The 16,347-nt window shown below is 41.7% G+C and overlaps 1 protein-coding gene across 1 annotated transcript; it reads left to right on the top strand.

The window, feature by feature from the left end:
• The first annotated feature begins 1,799 nt into the window (after window positions 1-1,799).
• znf407 (zinc finger protein 407) lies at window positions 1,800-14,418 on the top strand. Its single transcript, XM_053486901.1, has 9 exons — window positions 1,800-1,876; window positions 4,634-7,141; window positions 7,589-7,703; window positions 8,192-8,266; window positions 10,757-10,923; window positions 11,256-11,339; window positions 11,805-11,925; window positions 12,016-12,194; window positions 12,802-14,418. Exons 2-9 carry the CDS (start codon window positions 4,669-4,671, stop codon window positions 13,602-13,604), a joined length of 4,017 nt encoding a protein of 1,338 aa, XP_053342876.1. The 5' UTR covers window positions 1,800-1,876; window positions 4,634-4,668; the 3' UTR covers window positions 13,605-14,418.
• Window positions 14,419-16,347: the final 1,929 nt, after the last annotated feature.

Genomic DNA, 16,347 nt, shown 5'->3' with positions numbered 1-16,347 from the left:
ATTACAAGTGGTAAGGTACGCCTGTGACACATCCATAGTATGACACAAACGCTGATAATTGCCTGCGGTATGCACACAGCATAACATAAAAGCTTATAATATCATGTGACAACCTGTGCAAACAGCACCGCCCACCAGCCGACCGCTGCCCAAACAAACTAAAATAATTTCTTTTTATACAGATACATCTCAATAAATTAGAATATCTTTGAAAAGTTATTTTGGTAATTCAATTAAAAAAGTAAAACTCATACAATGTGTTTATATAGATTCATTACACATAGACTGATATATTTCAAGTGTCAATTTTAATAAATTTTAATGATTATGAAGCAAAGCTAATGAAAACCCAATATTCAGTATCTAAGAAAATTTGAATATTGAAAAAAAGGTTAATTTTGGAGACTCGTGGTGTCACACTCTAATCAGCTATTTAACTCAAAACACCTGTAAGGGTATTTAAATGGTCTCTCAGGCTGGTTCAGTAGGCTACACAATCATGGGGAAGACTGCTGACTTGACAGTTGTCCAAAGTACAATCACTGACACCCTGCATGTGGAGGATAAGACACAAAAGGTCATTGCTAAAGAAGCTATTTTTTCACAGAGTGCTTTATCCAAGCACATTAATGGAAAGTGGGATGCATGGAAAAAATGTTGTAGAAAAATGTGCATAAACAACAGGGATAACCGCAGCCTATTCAAAAATTTGGGAGCGCTTCACAAGGACTGGACTGCAGCTCTACACATTAGACCTGGCCCAAGGACAAAAAGGACTGGACTGTTGCTCAGTGGGCCAAAGTCCTCTTTTTAGATGAAAGTAGATTTTGCATTTTATTTGGAAATCAAGGTCCCAGAATCCACAGAATCCAAGTTGCTTGAGGTCTGGTGTAAAGTTTGCCCAGTCACTGGTGGTTTGGGGAGCCAAGTCTTCTGCTGGTGTTGATCCACTGTGTTTTTACCAGGTCCAAGGTCAGCGCAGGGGTCAAAACCAGGAAGTTTTATAGCACTTTATGCTTTCCTCTGCTGACCAGTTTTATGGAGATGCTGACTTAATTTTTTTGCAGAACTGGGAACCTGCCCACATTGCCAAAAGTACTAATACCTGGTTTAAGGACCATGGTATCCCTGTGCTTGATTGGCCAGCAAACTTGCCCGATGGGGTATTGTGAAAAGGCGAGACAGCAGACCCAACAATGCAAAAAAGCTATCAGAGCTGGGCTTCTATAACACCTCAGCAGTCCCACAGACTGATCCCCTTTTATCCTAATTTAGTGCTATTAAAAAGTGCTGCTTTAAATTATGAAATAATTATGACCGGTGTACACACACACAAAAAAAAGACTTGTTCATTAGACAATACCTAACTTTTACAAAAAATAAATATTACTTTAAATACATCTTTTAATGTCTGACTGTGTTGACAAAACACTGCAATGCACTGAAACGGCATTTGATTTTACACATTTTACACTGTTCAACAACATGTATTAATTTTTTAAGAAATAAAGTATTTTTTCCAAATTAAAATGTTGTGTGCCAGTTCTCAAAAAATGACTGCATTACTAGTTTATTTGGTTTCAACCTGATAAGGGTTGGGTAGGCATCCTTTAAGTGTGGTTAATCCATATTTCAGAAATTAGGCTGTTTAGCCAGTGGTAAAGCTGTTATTCACCATTATTATTATCATGTTATTCACATAAGGCACTAAATGCTGACACTACAAGCAACACTGCTCCTCTCAGAACATTTCCGCCATTTTATTTCCGGCCCCTAATACTTGGACGCCAACGTGGGACGTCACGACCGCACTACGGAACGCCGCTGGTGACTGAGCTCAGAAAGCGCGGACTGCGTGAAACCGGAATTATTTGAGGTAAATAAATCGAAACTGTTGTTTTGGTGGTAGTTCTAACTGCGTTAGATATTTCTGCACGGTTGGTGGTTGTTAGTAAACACATTCGTGCTGTTTTATAGCGTGTTTTTGGAGCTCGCAAATCGTGGCCTTTTTGGGCCTCTGTGCTGCCGTCGTTTTCAGCCCGAGAAGCTGTAATCCCCGCCTCCGACGCGTCCTATTGGATAGCGAGACTCCTTTAAGCGTTTCTATTGGTCAGGTGTCACGTCGTTCATGCGTTTGCATCACTAGGAAGTGTATCTACGGTAGTTAAACTGAATTCCGTTGCAGTTTATATAAACGCTTGAGCAGTGCGGGGGTTTGCTGTAGTGTTGGGTTCAGATCAACGACTTATAATCTTTATAATAACATAATACATAGTAAAAAAAATACTGAAAACTGGAGGTTGATATCTAGTTTAATGGTGGGAGTTTTACGCGGGAGGAGTGCCTCGTAAACACACTTACCTCATTCTTTGTGTGTGCATGAGTAATAACTTTATTTATAATTTATATAAAATCTTACCAGATACACAATGTACAGGCTGTTGAGTTGTATTGTGTGTGTGTGTCCATTAATATACACTGTATGGCCAAATGTATGTGCACCCCTGACGTCACAGCCATATACAGCAGCAGACAAACGTTGATACAAATATTAATTTTCACAGATTCTGCTGCCTCAGTGTTTTTAGAATATTTAATCATATGTTACTATGGTATACAGAAGTATAATTACAAGCATTTCATGAGTGTCAAAGGCTTTTTACTGACAATTACATTAAGTTTCTGTAAAAAGTCAGTATTTGCAGTGTTGACGTCATTTTTCAAGACCCCTGCATTTCGTTCTGTCAATCAACTTCTGGGCCACGCCCTGACTGATGGGAGCCCATTCTTTAATATCCAATGCTTGGAGTTTGACAGAATTTGTAGATTTGTGTTTGTCCACCTGCCTCTTGAGGATTGCCCACAAGTTCTTAATAGGATTAAAGTCTGGGGAGTTTCCATCCAAAATTTTGATGTTTTTGTTCACCAACTTAGTTATCACTTCTGCCTTATGGCAAGCTGTGCCATCCTGCTGGAAAAGGCATTGTTCATCACCAAACTGTTCTTTGGGTGGTTGGGAGAAGTTGCTCTCAAAGGATATCTTTCTACCATTCTTTATTCCTGGCTGTGCTCTTAGGCAAAATTGTGGCTGAGAAGAAACATATGAATGGTCTCAGGATGCTTTACTATTCAAATCAAATAGTTTTAAGACTAGTTTTTAAACACGTCAACAGATGGCAGCACAAGGCTACACACACACATACACATACTGTACACATACATACACACACACACAGTTACAGGGAGCACCGACCTTCCTAACTACGTGTACCAAAAGACATTGTCCTGTGTGCAACTGATGCTATTCTGCCCACGTGCATGACCACATCACCCATCCATGTGTTCCCCGCCTTGTGCCCAAAGTCTTCTGGTATAGGCTCCAGGCACCTTTAAACCTGTACAGCATTTGTCTCATATAAATTAATTTTTCACATATTCCAGTGTACACAGGGTCAGCCATAATACAGTGCCCCTGGAGCAGATAGGGCCTTGCTCAAGGGCCCAACTATGGCAACCTGGTGAAGCTGGGGCTCGAACCACCGACTTTCCGATCAGTAACTTGGTGCCCAGTAACTCGGAGTTACCACTCCCCCCGAATAAGCAGTATTAATGATGAATGAGTGAAAATATAATTAACTTATAAAATAAATAATACTAGGTTAAAATAATTTGATTTTACAGAAATCCCTTTTTTTTAAATACATTTTCTCTTCCTTTTAATGCTTTTATGAAATGAAATAAAATTAATTTCGAACTTTAAAAAAAAAAAAAAAAAAAAAAAACTGACCGGACCTTCGTAAATTTTAATTCAGGAACCCTGGGCTATGTAGATCTGATTTATCGGACTGTCTGTGTCCAGATTTTTAAATTATTATTATTATTATTATTATTATTATTACTAGTAGTAGTAGTAGTAGTAGTAGTGGTAGTATTTTACAGTTAAACACTACCAGCAGCCACACAGGAGACATACGATAGTGTTCAGTCTAGGGTTGTTTTTGAGATGGTTCTTGATCACACAGAGCGATAAACAGTTTTATGTAAAATAATAAACCACTTTCTGACCTAAAAGAAATAAAGATAGTGTCGCTGACACTCAGGCGTTGATTGTATTTCAATAACAGCATGTCCTGAAGTGAGTTGTTCTTAATTGCCAACAATTTTTGGATCTGTTTTCTTGTGAAACATTTGTAAATGTTAGTTCATGTTACCACTTGCAATAATAATAATAATAATAATAATAATAATAATATTATTGTGTCAAGTTATTTATATTATAATTGAGAAAATGTGTGCCAGGTGGAGAAACAATTCATAGAGTTAAAAATTGCAATTTCATTTGAAATTTTTTATGAAAAACACAAATGTACTGTACAGTATACATCTGAACGTAAACTATTTTTTTTCCTGCACAGATTTCTGGATGGATAAATGATAGTTATTCAGACATTTAAGAAATATATACATGCAATATATACAACAATGCAAGCTTGGTAATTTACCACTAGATAGCAGCAAACCTAAAATAACAAACGCGTAACCACCATCGCAAGCATCAGTCATGTTTCATCTCATCTGTTTGCCGATTTATATTTGTACCAAACTGAGTTGATAATTTCTAATCTTTTTACAGCTGTTTTTGTGAAATGGTTAAATAAAGCTGGAGAAATGGATTGTTCGAGGAGGAAGTTAAGATCAGGGAAGGAGACGAGCGAGGAGTGGCCTGAGAATAAAGCCGGACAAACGCTCCCTGATGGTGCCAGTGCTATAAATAATGGTGAAAGTATTGAAGCAGTCTCCGTAACTACTTTAGAGGAGATTAACAGTAGAACATGTCGTGAGTGTGATTTCGTGGCTAAGACAGCAACGGCTCTCAAAATCCATTTTAAGAGGAAACACAACATCTCGCAGGCCAAGGTGATGGCTACGACAGGTGCTGAGGAAGCACACACGACGGAAAACGTTGCAGAGGATATGCTTCCAGCAGACCAAACGAAATCTACAGTGCCCCATACAGAAGAACTGAGCAGTGATGCACCCCCTGTAGACCAGCTCAGCAATACCACATCCCCTATAGAGCAGCTCAGCATAGATACGCACTCTGTAGAACAACTCATCTCCACAGCACCCCCTATCGACCAGCTCACTTCAAGGCTACTTCCCATGGACCAGCTCAGCGCTGGAGCACAGCGTTTTGAGCGTCTGTACTGCAGGTGCTGCAGTATTTACACTTGCACTCCAGAGGAGATGAACGCACACCTGAGTGACGAATCCCACAAAGCCTTGGCGATCGAGAAGAACATTGGTCCGCTGTTTGAGCAGTGTGTTGAAAAATTGCTTGTCATTCTATCAGACAAACAAAACCATAGAGACGAGCAGAGCGAACATGAAGAGGGCGACCATGAGGGTGGCGGAGACGATGTCCGCGAGACGGAATCGGCCGAACGCACTTTAGAAGAGTTGGTCGAGGGTAGCTCTTCTCACAAACGCAAACGCGGAAGGCCCAAGTCGTCGCAAGTGATGACCTGCAGTCACTGCGGCCTCGTGGCCTCCAATTCCACAAACCTTAGTGTGCACATCCGCCGCAAACACAGTCGCCTCTACAGCTTCCACTGCAAACTCTGTAACTACTCCTGCGTGACCAAAGGAGACATGGACCGGCACTGCGAAACCAAAAAGCACATTAAACGAGTGGAGAGCGGCAGCAACGGACACGAGGCAGTCGTCATACTAAATGCTGAGCAGTCACCACAGAGCGGCGAGGCGGGATTAGCCAAGAAAACAACAAACGACGCACCGAATTCTACACAGCAAGAAACGTCAAACGTAAGGCAGGAAGAAGAGGCAGAGGGAACGGAAAGCGACGTTCCCTGCAAAAAGGTCAAATGCGACCTGGCTTACTCGTGCAATCACTGTTACTTTGTTGCGCATTCAGCTTTCTCTCTGGCCTTGCACGTGCGCCGCAAACACACACAGGATTTCGAGTTTGTGTGTTTGGCATGCAGTTATTACGCAGTGACGCGCAGAGAGATGTCTCGCCACACTGCGACCGAGAAACACAAACTTAAACGGCAGAGATACTTACAAAAACGGCACAGCACACACCAACATGACAAGAACGTGGATGAACATAGTGATAACACAAGCCAGGTTGATGAAAACCTCGCGAACCAACAATTGCACAGCACAGACGGAACGACAGAAAACCCACACCAAAATCCTGAGTCTGAAGCCCAAGTCTGTGATGACAAGGAGCAAAACTCGCACCAGAAAACTGATCCAGAACCAGACACTGGTGAAAACAATGGTTTGAATAATGATGAAGGAAATGATGGAGCAGCGGGAAAAGGAAGTGAAGGTGAGGAAGAGCTGAATATTAACTCGCAGCTGAAATCCGGTGAAGATACAAATAGCTCTCAGGACTTACCTGATGCATCAAACGCTGAGGAGGAATACAACGGCGCTGATGATGATGATAATGATGAGGAAGAAGAAGAAGAGGAAAATATGTGTGAGACGACTGCGGAAATTAGTTCTTCTGAGAGGCGCGTGTTCAGAGCAGCTGCGTTCGACGAATGCGTCTTTTCATTGAAAGGGCCAACAGACAATGAGGATGATGGGGAGTCGTATAAATCCCTCGATCAGGCTGCAAAAATGCTAAAAATGTCAGAGGGAAATGAAGGGAGCACACGGATCCGGTGTGACGACTGCGGGTTCTTGGCTGAGGGTCTAAGCGGCCTGAATGTCCACATCACCATGAAACACTCATCGAAGGCGAAGAACTTTCACTGCCTGTTGTGTGGGAAGTCCTTCCACTCGGACAGCAGCCTGCAGCAGCACTTAAGCAGCTCGGCACACTTGCGCACGGAGCGGGGCAGCGTAGACGAGCGACCCGATGGTGGCGCCGCCTTCCGCTGTGTGCGCTGTAACGAGCCCTGCAACTCAGAAGAAGAGCTTTTCGTTCACATCAAGGAGAAGCACGAGGAGCTGCTGCGTGAGGTGAATAAGTACGTAATGGAGGACACGGAGAAGATCAACCGGGAAAGAGAGGAGAACCCTGGGAACGTGTGCAAACACTGTGGCAAGGTGTGCAAGAGCAGCAACTCCATGGCATTCCTCGCTCACGTCCGCACGCACACAGGTAAACACTCTTTCTTCTTCTGCCTATTAAGAGCACGAGCACATACAGTAGTATATAGTAATAATAATGTGTCATGTACAGCACGGTGAAGTAGCAGGTAGCATCGCCGCTCCCTAGGTCCAAGGTCCCCGGTTCGATTCTGAGCTTGGGTTGCTGTCTGCCTGGGGTTCTGGACGTTCTCCCAGGGTTTGTTTACATTTTATCCAAGTTCTTCGGTTTCCTCCCACTGTCCAAATACATACCGCTGTGCTAAATTGTCCCATAGGTGTGAATATATGTGTCCCTTTCAGGAATGAGGGTGTATTCCCGCCATAATCCAAGGATTGGCTCCACGTCCATTGTCACCATGACCAGGATAAAATGCTTAATGATGATGAATGAATAAATTATTATGGCAAATTCAATTATTTGTTTATTTTATTTAATTTATTTTGATTTTTCATTTAGGTTCAAAGCCATTCATGTGTAAAATCTGTAATTTTGCAACTGCGCAACTCGGAGATGCCAGGAATCATGTAAAGAGACATCTTGGCATGAGAGAGTACAAATGCCACCTCTGTGGGTGAGTCAGCATAGTTTCTTAATTAACCACTAATTCATTAACCAAAAGAGATCATTTAACTTCGGAATTAGGTACAAAAGTAATATCCAGGCCTTACAAATCTGACTGGCTTAGGCCAAAGAGGCACTAAGAGGTATTTCTGTAGAGCGGTTTGAAGTTTGTTTAGCTACATTTACATTAATTTCACAGCACTGCTGAGCTTGTCTTAACACACATTATTGCTTTAATAAAAGCCTACTGCTCAATTAACCTAGGTTCATTAGGGATATCATGGTGTGTATGTGTGTGTGTGTCAGAGTGTGGTATTGGTCTGTCTTTTTAAATGCCCTCAGTGGACAAGAAAAACTTTTTTTTTTTTAAGTTAATTTTTTTCAAAATGAGATAAATGTAATGGATGCAAACTCACCGAATTTGAAAATTGCTCACAAGCACAGACCAATACTCTACCACATTCCGACAGACTCTCACACACTCTAATCTTGTTGTAGGTGGGCATTTGTGATGAAGAAACACCTGAACACACACTTGCTGGGAAAACATGGACTAGGCCAGCCCAAAGAGAGGTAACACACACACACCTTGATATACAATAGGTTTATGTGTGAATTGCAGTCCTATTTGTTATCTGGGTAAATATAACAAGAACATCCCACTAACTTTGGAAAGACACAAACCTGGTTCTTAGTGGTTAACCCTAGTTTATCACTTTTTCTGTCATTTTAGGACGTCAAAGCCAACCTGGCAGCCCATTGAGTAGGCTCAGGTCACATGTCTTTGGGTTGGCGGCTAATCCCCTCCCAGTACCTCTAGACCAGGTTTTGGTCCAGGTCCCTGAATGAATATTCAGAGCATAATCAGAGTGACAGGGTTAAAGTCCTTTGTGGAGGCCAAAGAGAAGAGATTGGTACCACTATAAACTGATGATCTTCGGTCCATGGGTAGCTCAGTGGTTAAGGCATTGGACTACGGTTCGAAAGATCCCAGGTTCAAACCCCACAACCACCAAGTTGCCACTGTCAGGCCCTTGAGCAAGGCCCTTAACCCTCAACTGCTCAGATGTGTAATGAGATAAAAATGTAAGTCGCTCTGGATAAGAGCGTCTGCCAAATGCCCAAATGTAAATGTTGGTTGTTTTTTGGGGGGGGCCAGGGTAACTGCCAGTACACTTACTTCTGAGAACCTTTTTGTTGTTGGATTGGAGAGCAGAAAATCACTCTCTGGGATCACCCCAGGACCTTGTTTACTGCCTGAAAGTTGTTGCATGACTCTAGAGATCCAGGAGCAGGGAATGAAGGGATCACTTTTAGTCTGTGTTCAGTTTTTGAGAGTTGTTGCTGGACTGGAGAAATCCAGGAAGAGGGAATGGAGAGATGACTCTAGGTCCTTGATCAGTGCCCAGAGACTGCAGGACTGGGGAAATCCAGGAGCTGGGAATGGAAGGTCACTACAAGACCTTGTTCAATGCCCAAAAGTTCTGGGGGTGTGGAAATATTTTGTTTTGGCACCATGGCCATGGGTTGAACCACAGGCTTGTGGGATCTGTTCTAGGGTAGTGTGAGTACTCCAGGGTTCCTCAGTGAAGTAGACGATGATCACTAGGATTCGTTCAATTGCCTGCTCCAAAGTCACACTGGCCCCTGCTTTGTCAGACTTCTGCATTAGCAGATCCTTGCTGAGGTAATCAAGGGGCGCCATGATGATGTAGTAGCACTACAAAGGGGAACTTTGGGGGACTTATAGGGTATGGTCCTCTGTCAGACATTGCAGCATAAAGGTGCCTAAATTTGTGCATCATTGCATGAACAGTGGAACCTATCCCATGGTCTTGAAAGAGTTGCTGTGTACACCAGTGTTGTATGCACCAGGTACGGCCGTGTCTGTCTTTGAGCTAGGTATCGAATATTAGTTGGCACCATTCAATGCACAAGAAGATTTACAAGAAATCCTTCTTTTAGAGAAGTTGTTGTGCTTGAACGAGACCTTTTCCACTAAACCTGCATTGTTTGAGGCTGTTATCAACTTGCTATTCCCATCTAAAAACCTCTTTAGCTTATATCTATTATACAATAAATTAGATATAGGATTATTGGTTTCTGTTCTCTCAGGTTAGAGATCAACCATGTCTTTTCCATTGTCCTTAACCAAACGTACTTGCCAGGTCAATGGTTAGAACGATATCCTCCTCCTGCTTGGGTGTCACCATGAATTCCCTTGACCGAGCAGGTGTATTTGGTTCGTAATAAGTCAGTGTTAAAGAGTGAGCTAAGACGACAGCTCTATCTAAGTCTACAAATACTTTGGACCGGCTTTTACACAGCAGCCTGGTCCTGTCCCACACAGTGCTATCAACAAATAGCAATTGGAACAGTGGTACTTCCTTTCTGTCACTGGCAATGTTAACTACAGACTCAGGAGGAAGAGTGTAGGAGAAGGATTTCTGCTTTTTGTTTGTATGTGCCAGAGATCATTAGATCTTAGACACGGCATACTTTCATCCCTGGAAGATGTATTCATGCACTGGCCCAAACCAATGGATATTTTTATACTTCTAAGAATCTATGTTTGTGTCCTTGACAGTTTTTCCAGAGACTCAGAAACATATATACAGTTTGAAATATGACAGAACCGAGACCTAGTTATATTCCTGACCCTTAATGTAAGGTATTATGGGAGCTGGGAAGTTATCACACACTAATGATTTTACATTAATAACCCTTTTTTACATAGTGTGTTTATTACATTGCGATTATTGCTCAGATTAAACATAGTGAGCATTATTTTGCTGCATATTCAGCAGTGTGTGTGTGCGTGTTTGTGAGTGTAATATTAAGATCATAACTCACTGTTGTTTTATTATATAGCCATATCAGTACCGTTGACCCAATTAGCATTTTCTCGGACTTTCTCTCTCGCTCTCGCTCTCTCTCGCTCTCACAGTGGTTACTTTGTGTGTGTGTGTGTGTGTGTGTATCACTCTGGCACTTATTATAATTTTACTACGTTATTGTTATTTTTGACCATTTATTTTTATATATATGTGTGTGTGTGTGTAGGAAATATGATTGTGAATTGTGTGAGCGGAGTTTTAGTGAGAAGTGGGCCCTTAATAACCACATGAAGCTTCACACTGGAGACAAACCTTTCAAGTGCCCTTGGCCATCTTGTCACTACGCCTTCCTCACACACTCAGCCATGAAGGACCACTACAGGACGCACACAGGTAAACACAATCACACTGACACACACATACACACCCTGCCTCTTTCATCTTTATGATGTGAGTGCAAAGTCAGTGAATTATTATTAAATAAAAAATTATTTTTTTTGTATAGAACATGTTTAATTAATAGTGGGTGTGGTTAATCTCTAGTGGGTTTTTTTTTTGTTTGTTTTCCTCTTAGGGGTGGGGTTTATATTTAAATGTAGTTTTGGTTAATCTGTGAGGGGGTGTGGTTAATAGTAAATGCTTAGCTTATTATTGAAAAGTAGTATTGAAAAGTTATTATGTAAAAGAATATAATATAAAATTATTACTAATATTCTTTCTCTTAGGTGAAAAGTCATTTTTGTGCGATCTCTGTGGTTTTGCTGGTGGAACTCGACACGCACTAACTAAACACCGGCGCCAACACACAGGTAACACACCCATGCACAAATCTCAACATGTTCTTTCACAAAGTGCTGTGAAAAGTATTTGCCCCTACCTGATTTATTAATTTATTTGCATATTTGTCACACTTAAATGAATTAGATGATCAAACTAAATCTGGACTTAAATCCTTAAACAGGCCGTTTATGCTCGAAAACCCTTCCATGTGGCTGAATCAAAACTACTGTCAAAATTCTGCCAAAATTCCTCCCGCGATGTAAAAGACTGGTTATTAGGATTAGGGGCAATTACTTTTTCACATAGGGCCAGACAGCTTTTTTTGTATTTACTGCATTTTGTATTTACTTAAGTTATCTTTAAGTAAAATTAGTTTGATGATCTGAACTGTGACAAATTTGCAAAAAATAAAACAGCAAATATTTTTTTTCGCAGCACTTTACATATACTGTACAACTGTGTGACTCCTTTTGTTTTCGTGTGTGTGTGTGTAGGTGAGCGTCCGTTCCGTTGTGATCTCTGCAGTTTCGCCTCGACCACTCAGTCTCATTTAACCCGACACAAACGTGTTCACACGGGAGAGAAACCATACCGCTGCCCCTGGTGTGACTACAGGTAACATTCTACACCCTACTCCCTACACCCTACACCCTACACCCTTGACCCTACACCCTTGACCCTAACCTTCTGTCTCTTGTCTCTCAGATCAAACTGTGCAGAGAATATCCGTAAGCACATCCTGCACACAGGGAAACATGAGGGTGTGATGATGTACAACTGTCCTCGCTGTGATTTCTGCACCAATTCACCGTCCGAGTTCCGGAACCACCTTAAGGACAAACACCATGACATCGAGAACCCTGACCTGGCTTACCTCCATGCAGGTAGCACACTCTCCTTCATACCACATGTTTATTTGCACTTGTTTACCTTCACTTTCATTTATCTAACAATCTTTGTCTGAAAAGGGTGTGTGTGTGTGTGTGTTTGTATTTTTTTTATCTTTAATTCTTAGCACACACGCTATGTGTAAATCTAACACAGAAGGAAAAATTAGCGTGAAAGAGAACCCTGTTGCTTTTGACGCACCTGTGTATGTGTGTATGCTGTCGCTCTGGTTGATTGACAGCTGTGAATCCTCGGGGTGTGTGTTTGTCATTCTGTGTTGATGCTGTTATCTTAAACTACGTGTCACTCTTAGTGATTGACAGCTGCCAGTGCGACACTGAGTTTGCCTTCGCACACAAAGTAGAAGTTGACAGAAAGACAGAGGGGGAAAAAAGTGGTAGAGAGGAATTGAAGGGAATTCTGTAGATGTACCCAGGTGTTGGTGTGAACTCCTCTAAATTACTTCTGACACAGGCTGAAGATTTGTTTTGTAACAAATTATAATAAAAAATATAGTAAAATGTAGCTTTACAGTTATATGAGTACAGTTGCATATGCTGGATGTAATGTTCTGTGTGTGTGTGTGTGTGTGTGTGTATTCAGGAATCGTGTCGAAGTCGTTTGAGTGTCGGCTGAAAGGACAGGGGTCGTCGTACGTGGAGGCCGACGCCGCCTTCACACCAGAAGAGGGCCGCTTAGGAGCCGAAACACTGCAGCAAGTCATCATCATCCAGGGATACGAAGAGGAGGCGGAGCTCCAGGCCCCCGAGATGGAAGAGGCGGAGCTGGAGGAATCGGCAGCCGCTACTCTTCAGACGCTGGCCATGTCCTCCGTCAACACTGAGCTACTGCAGGTTACACAAGATGGGTGCCTTATCCCCTACACACACAAAAACTACGTCCTGGTCGAGTCGTCAGGCTCGGGAGCGGAGCAAACGTTGCAGAGGGTCGAGCAAGCATCGCACGAAACCAATCAGGAAGGGGCGGGCCCATCCACAGCGCTAGACGCTCTGCTGTGCGCAGTGTCAGAAATCGATCAGCAGTCCGGTGCGGCACAGCGCGACATCAGAACCACAACCGCCCAACAAGCACACGCCCAGGGGGAAGGACAGGAGGCAGTGCAAGTTTACGGAGAGGTGGTCCAAGTGTTGGGCCACGACCATGATGAGGTCTTACAGTTCGCTGCCAGACAGCTGATGATTAAGGAAGGGTTGACTCAAGTGATCGTGAACGATGAGGGAACTCATTACATTGTGACCGAAGTGGCCGACAGCAGCGTATATACACAGAGCGAAGGGGCGGAGCCTGGACAGGAAGTTGGGCTTGTGGATGATGCAGGAAGCCAGACCGGTGACGCTCCAGTCACATATGAATCAGACAGCATTAAAAAAGAAGCTCAGGAATGAATGATTGTGGCAGGGATGACGAGTTTAGCTCCTCCCCTTTTGCTATATATGATACTACTGGCTCCACCCAGTTAATTATGTAGCCAGAGGTAAAGCTACTGATTTTGCTGTGTGATAAAAAGGATTATTTTATTATTTCTAAGTATTATTATTATTATTAAATTGATTATCGCTTCGGAGGAATGTTTGGCCAGTGAAGTTGTACATAGATGTTTTCCTTTCTGGAGCATAAGGAATCTATAAATGCAAACGCAAGCATATAAATGCGACTTTTCCAGGTTAAACTTCTGCAAGATGATTTGTAAATTTGCAACAGCAATTAAAAAACACATGTATATATTACTTCACAATTTGGCATCATTAAAGAAATACTTTTATTAAACTCATGGATTAAGTGGGAATATGTGGAGGGAGTTAGGTCAGATTTTAAACCCCCATAGCTGAGTGGGTGTGATTGACTGAAAAGCACTTGAGAGCTGAGGGCAAGACCTAGAGCTGCAGATTGGGGCCGAAGATGCCTCCAGAGATCCAGCAATCCAGAGGGCGGGGTCATAATGAAAGCACCAGAGAGTCCAGTAGGTCCAAGGGAGTGGAGTCGGATGTCAAAACACACACCAAACCAATTTTTTTTTATTTCTTTTTTTACAGTCAGCATTGTAAGGAGCTTTAAATCAGGAAAGGAATGTATGCCATGTGAATGTAGATCAGATTTAATTTTTTCTGCTATGCTTTGTAGATTTTTGAAATTCATGATAGCGATAGCAGTGGTTAAAACAAATGCACATTTGTTGCGAGTGAATTTCAATAAAACAAAGTTGCTGAAACGATAAAAAAAATAGTGTTTGTGTGTGGTTTTACTTCGGTTTTTAAATGCATCACGGAACCACAGTGATGAAATATTGGGAGATTTGAACAGCAGCTTTAATTACAAAAGCTGCCTACTGTACATACTGTATGTTTGCACACATACTAACAAGATGATCATTATCTGATCATAGAGATGAATGGCTTAGGGGTTAATGTGACATTTTCTTTTTTCCATCAAAGGAAAGCTTGAAAAACTACAACCACAGTCATTAAAAAAGTTTAAATTTTGCTTAGAAATTGCATTAAAGCTAAAAACTTCCAATAAAAAGTGTTTCTTTTTCCCTCCCAATTAAAGGGCAATTTGAACAAATCACTATAGAAATATATAGAATGACTGACAGCTGTGCAGGTGTTTTGACCTCCCCAATATAAATAACTGTGCCTCTAGAAGCCACGCCCCGTCCTCCATCTTAAATGAGTAAACTTTTGGTTGGTGATCTTGCCTTGACTTGATTTTCCTGCTTGATTTATGTATCGATGTGTCTCTGTCACTTTCTGAAAAGGTAAATGTTGTGAGTTCATTAATGCAAAATGAAATATATTAATATACTGTATGTTAGACTTAGCTCCAAGATACAGGTAAGATTTTCTTACGGCAGTTTTACCCGTGTCTTACTTCACTTTACATCACTCCACGTTTAAAACCCAGTTTTAACTTCCAACTAGCATTTACATCACACAAACCTCAAAGTGATCACATCAATACCGCGCAAAGGTTACATCATACAAGTAATTGAGACATTCATCAGCATTACCACACACACCAAACACAGCAGAGAGAGAGAGAGAGAGAGAAAGAGACAGCCATCCTGTATGGTTTAATTTGACTCTCTATGGACTAATTACAGCTCTCACTACTTTAACACAGACACTGTGAATGTGTGTGTCCGCTAATCACTGGTCTCATTAACCCTTTACTTTCGCTGCTTAGAATCACCATGACGACCAGAGAGACATCAAAGCCTCTTCATCCCAAACCTCAAATGCAACCACCCCAAAAAAAGGTGTGTGTGTGTTTAGAGTTTCACCTTCTCAATTAGCCCCTAAAAGACACATTTCTAATTAATGAAGTCATTACTGTAATGTTCCTGTGAGAGCCAACTGGTGCAGTTACATGCTTCTCATTAGCATAAATCATGAATATTCATGTTTCCAATGAAGACCACTTTTACTGCAGCATTACATTCACACACACCCTCTCCACCTGCTCTTTGTATTTTCTGTCTTACCGACTGTCTTTCTCGTGTCTCTCTGTGTGTCTGACTCACTGCAGATGTACAGTAAGAGTTGGAATTTTAGCGCTAAATCTTAACAGATAAAGCTAAAACCCAGTTCACTTAATGCAGTAAGTATGCTCTCTCTCTCTGGAGACAGTGTGTGTTCTGTCTTCACTGGTGTGTGTTAATTTAACGAGGTGAACACTTCCTATGTTCACTAATGAGAGGAAGTTACAAGGCTAACTCACTGTCTGAATATACCTGTCTCACTCTCTGTACCAGTGAACCTACATCATTTGGATATGGTAACCTATATTTACATTATATTACATTTACATTTATGGCAGTTGGCAGGTGCTCTTATCCAGAATGTCTTACATTTTTTATCTGAGCAGTTGAGGGTTAAGGGCCCAACAGTGGCAACTTGGTGGTGGTGGGGTTTGAACCTGGGACTGTTCCATCCCTAAAAATCTATTTTCTGTCATGAAATATTTAACCAATCAATTTTTACCTTCCAATCAATAGTCCAATCCCACCAATGAGCTGAACCTTCCCTCATATACAGTGGGGCAAAAAAGTATTTAGTCAGCCAGCAATTGTGGAAGTTCTCCCACTTAAAAGGATGAGAGAGGCCTGTAATGTTTATCATAGGTATACCT

This window comes from Clarias gariepinus, chromosome 25 (genome assembly GCF_024256425.1).
Source record: "Clarias gariepinus isolate MV-2021 ecotype Netherlands chromosome 25, CGAR_prim_01v2, whole genome shotgun sequence".
Taxonomy (NCBI): Eukaryota; Metazoa; Chordata; class Actinopteri; order Siluriformes; family Clariidae; genus Clarias; species Clarias gariepinus.
Note: the sequence above shows the minus strand (reverse complement) of the source record. Positions and strands in the feature narration are given on the sequence as shown.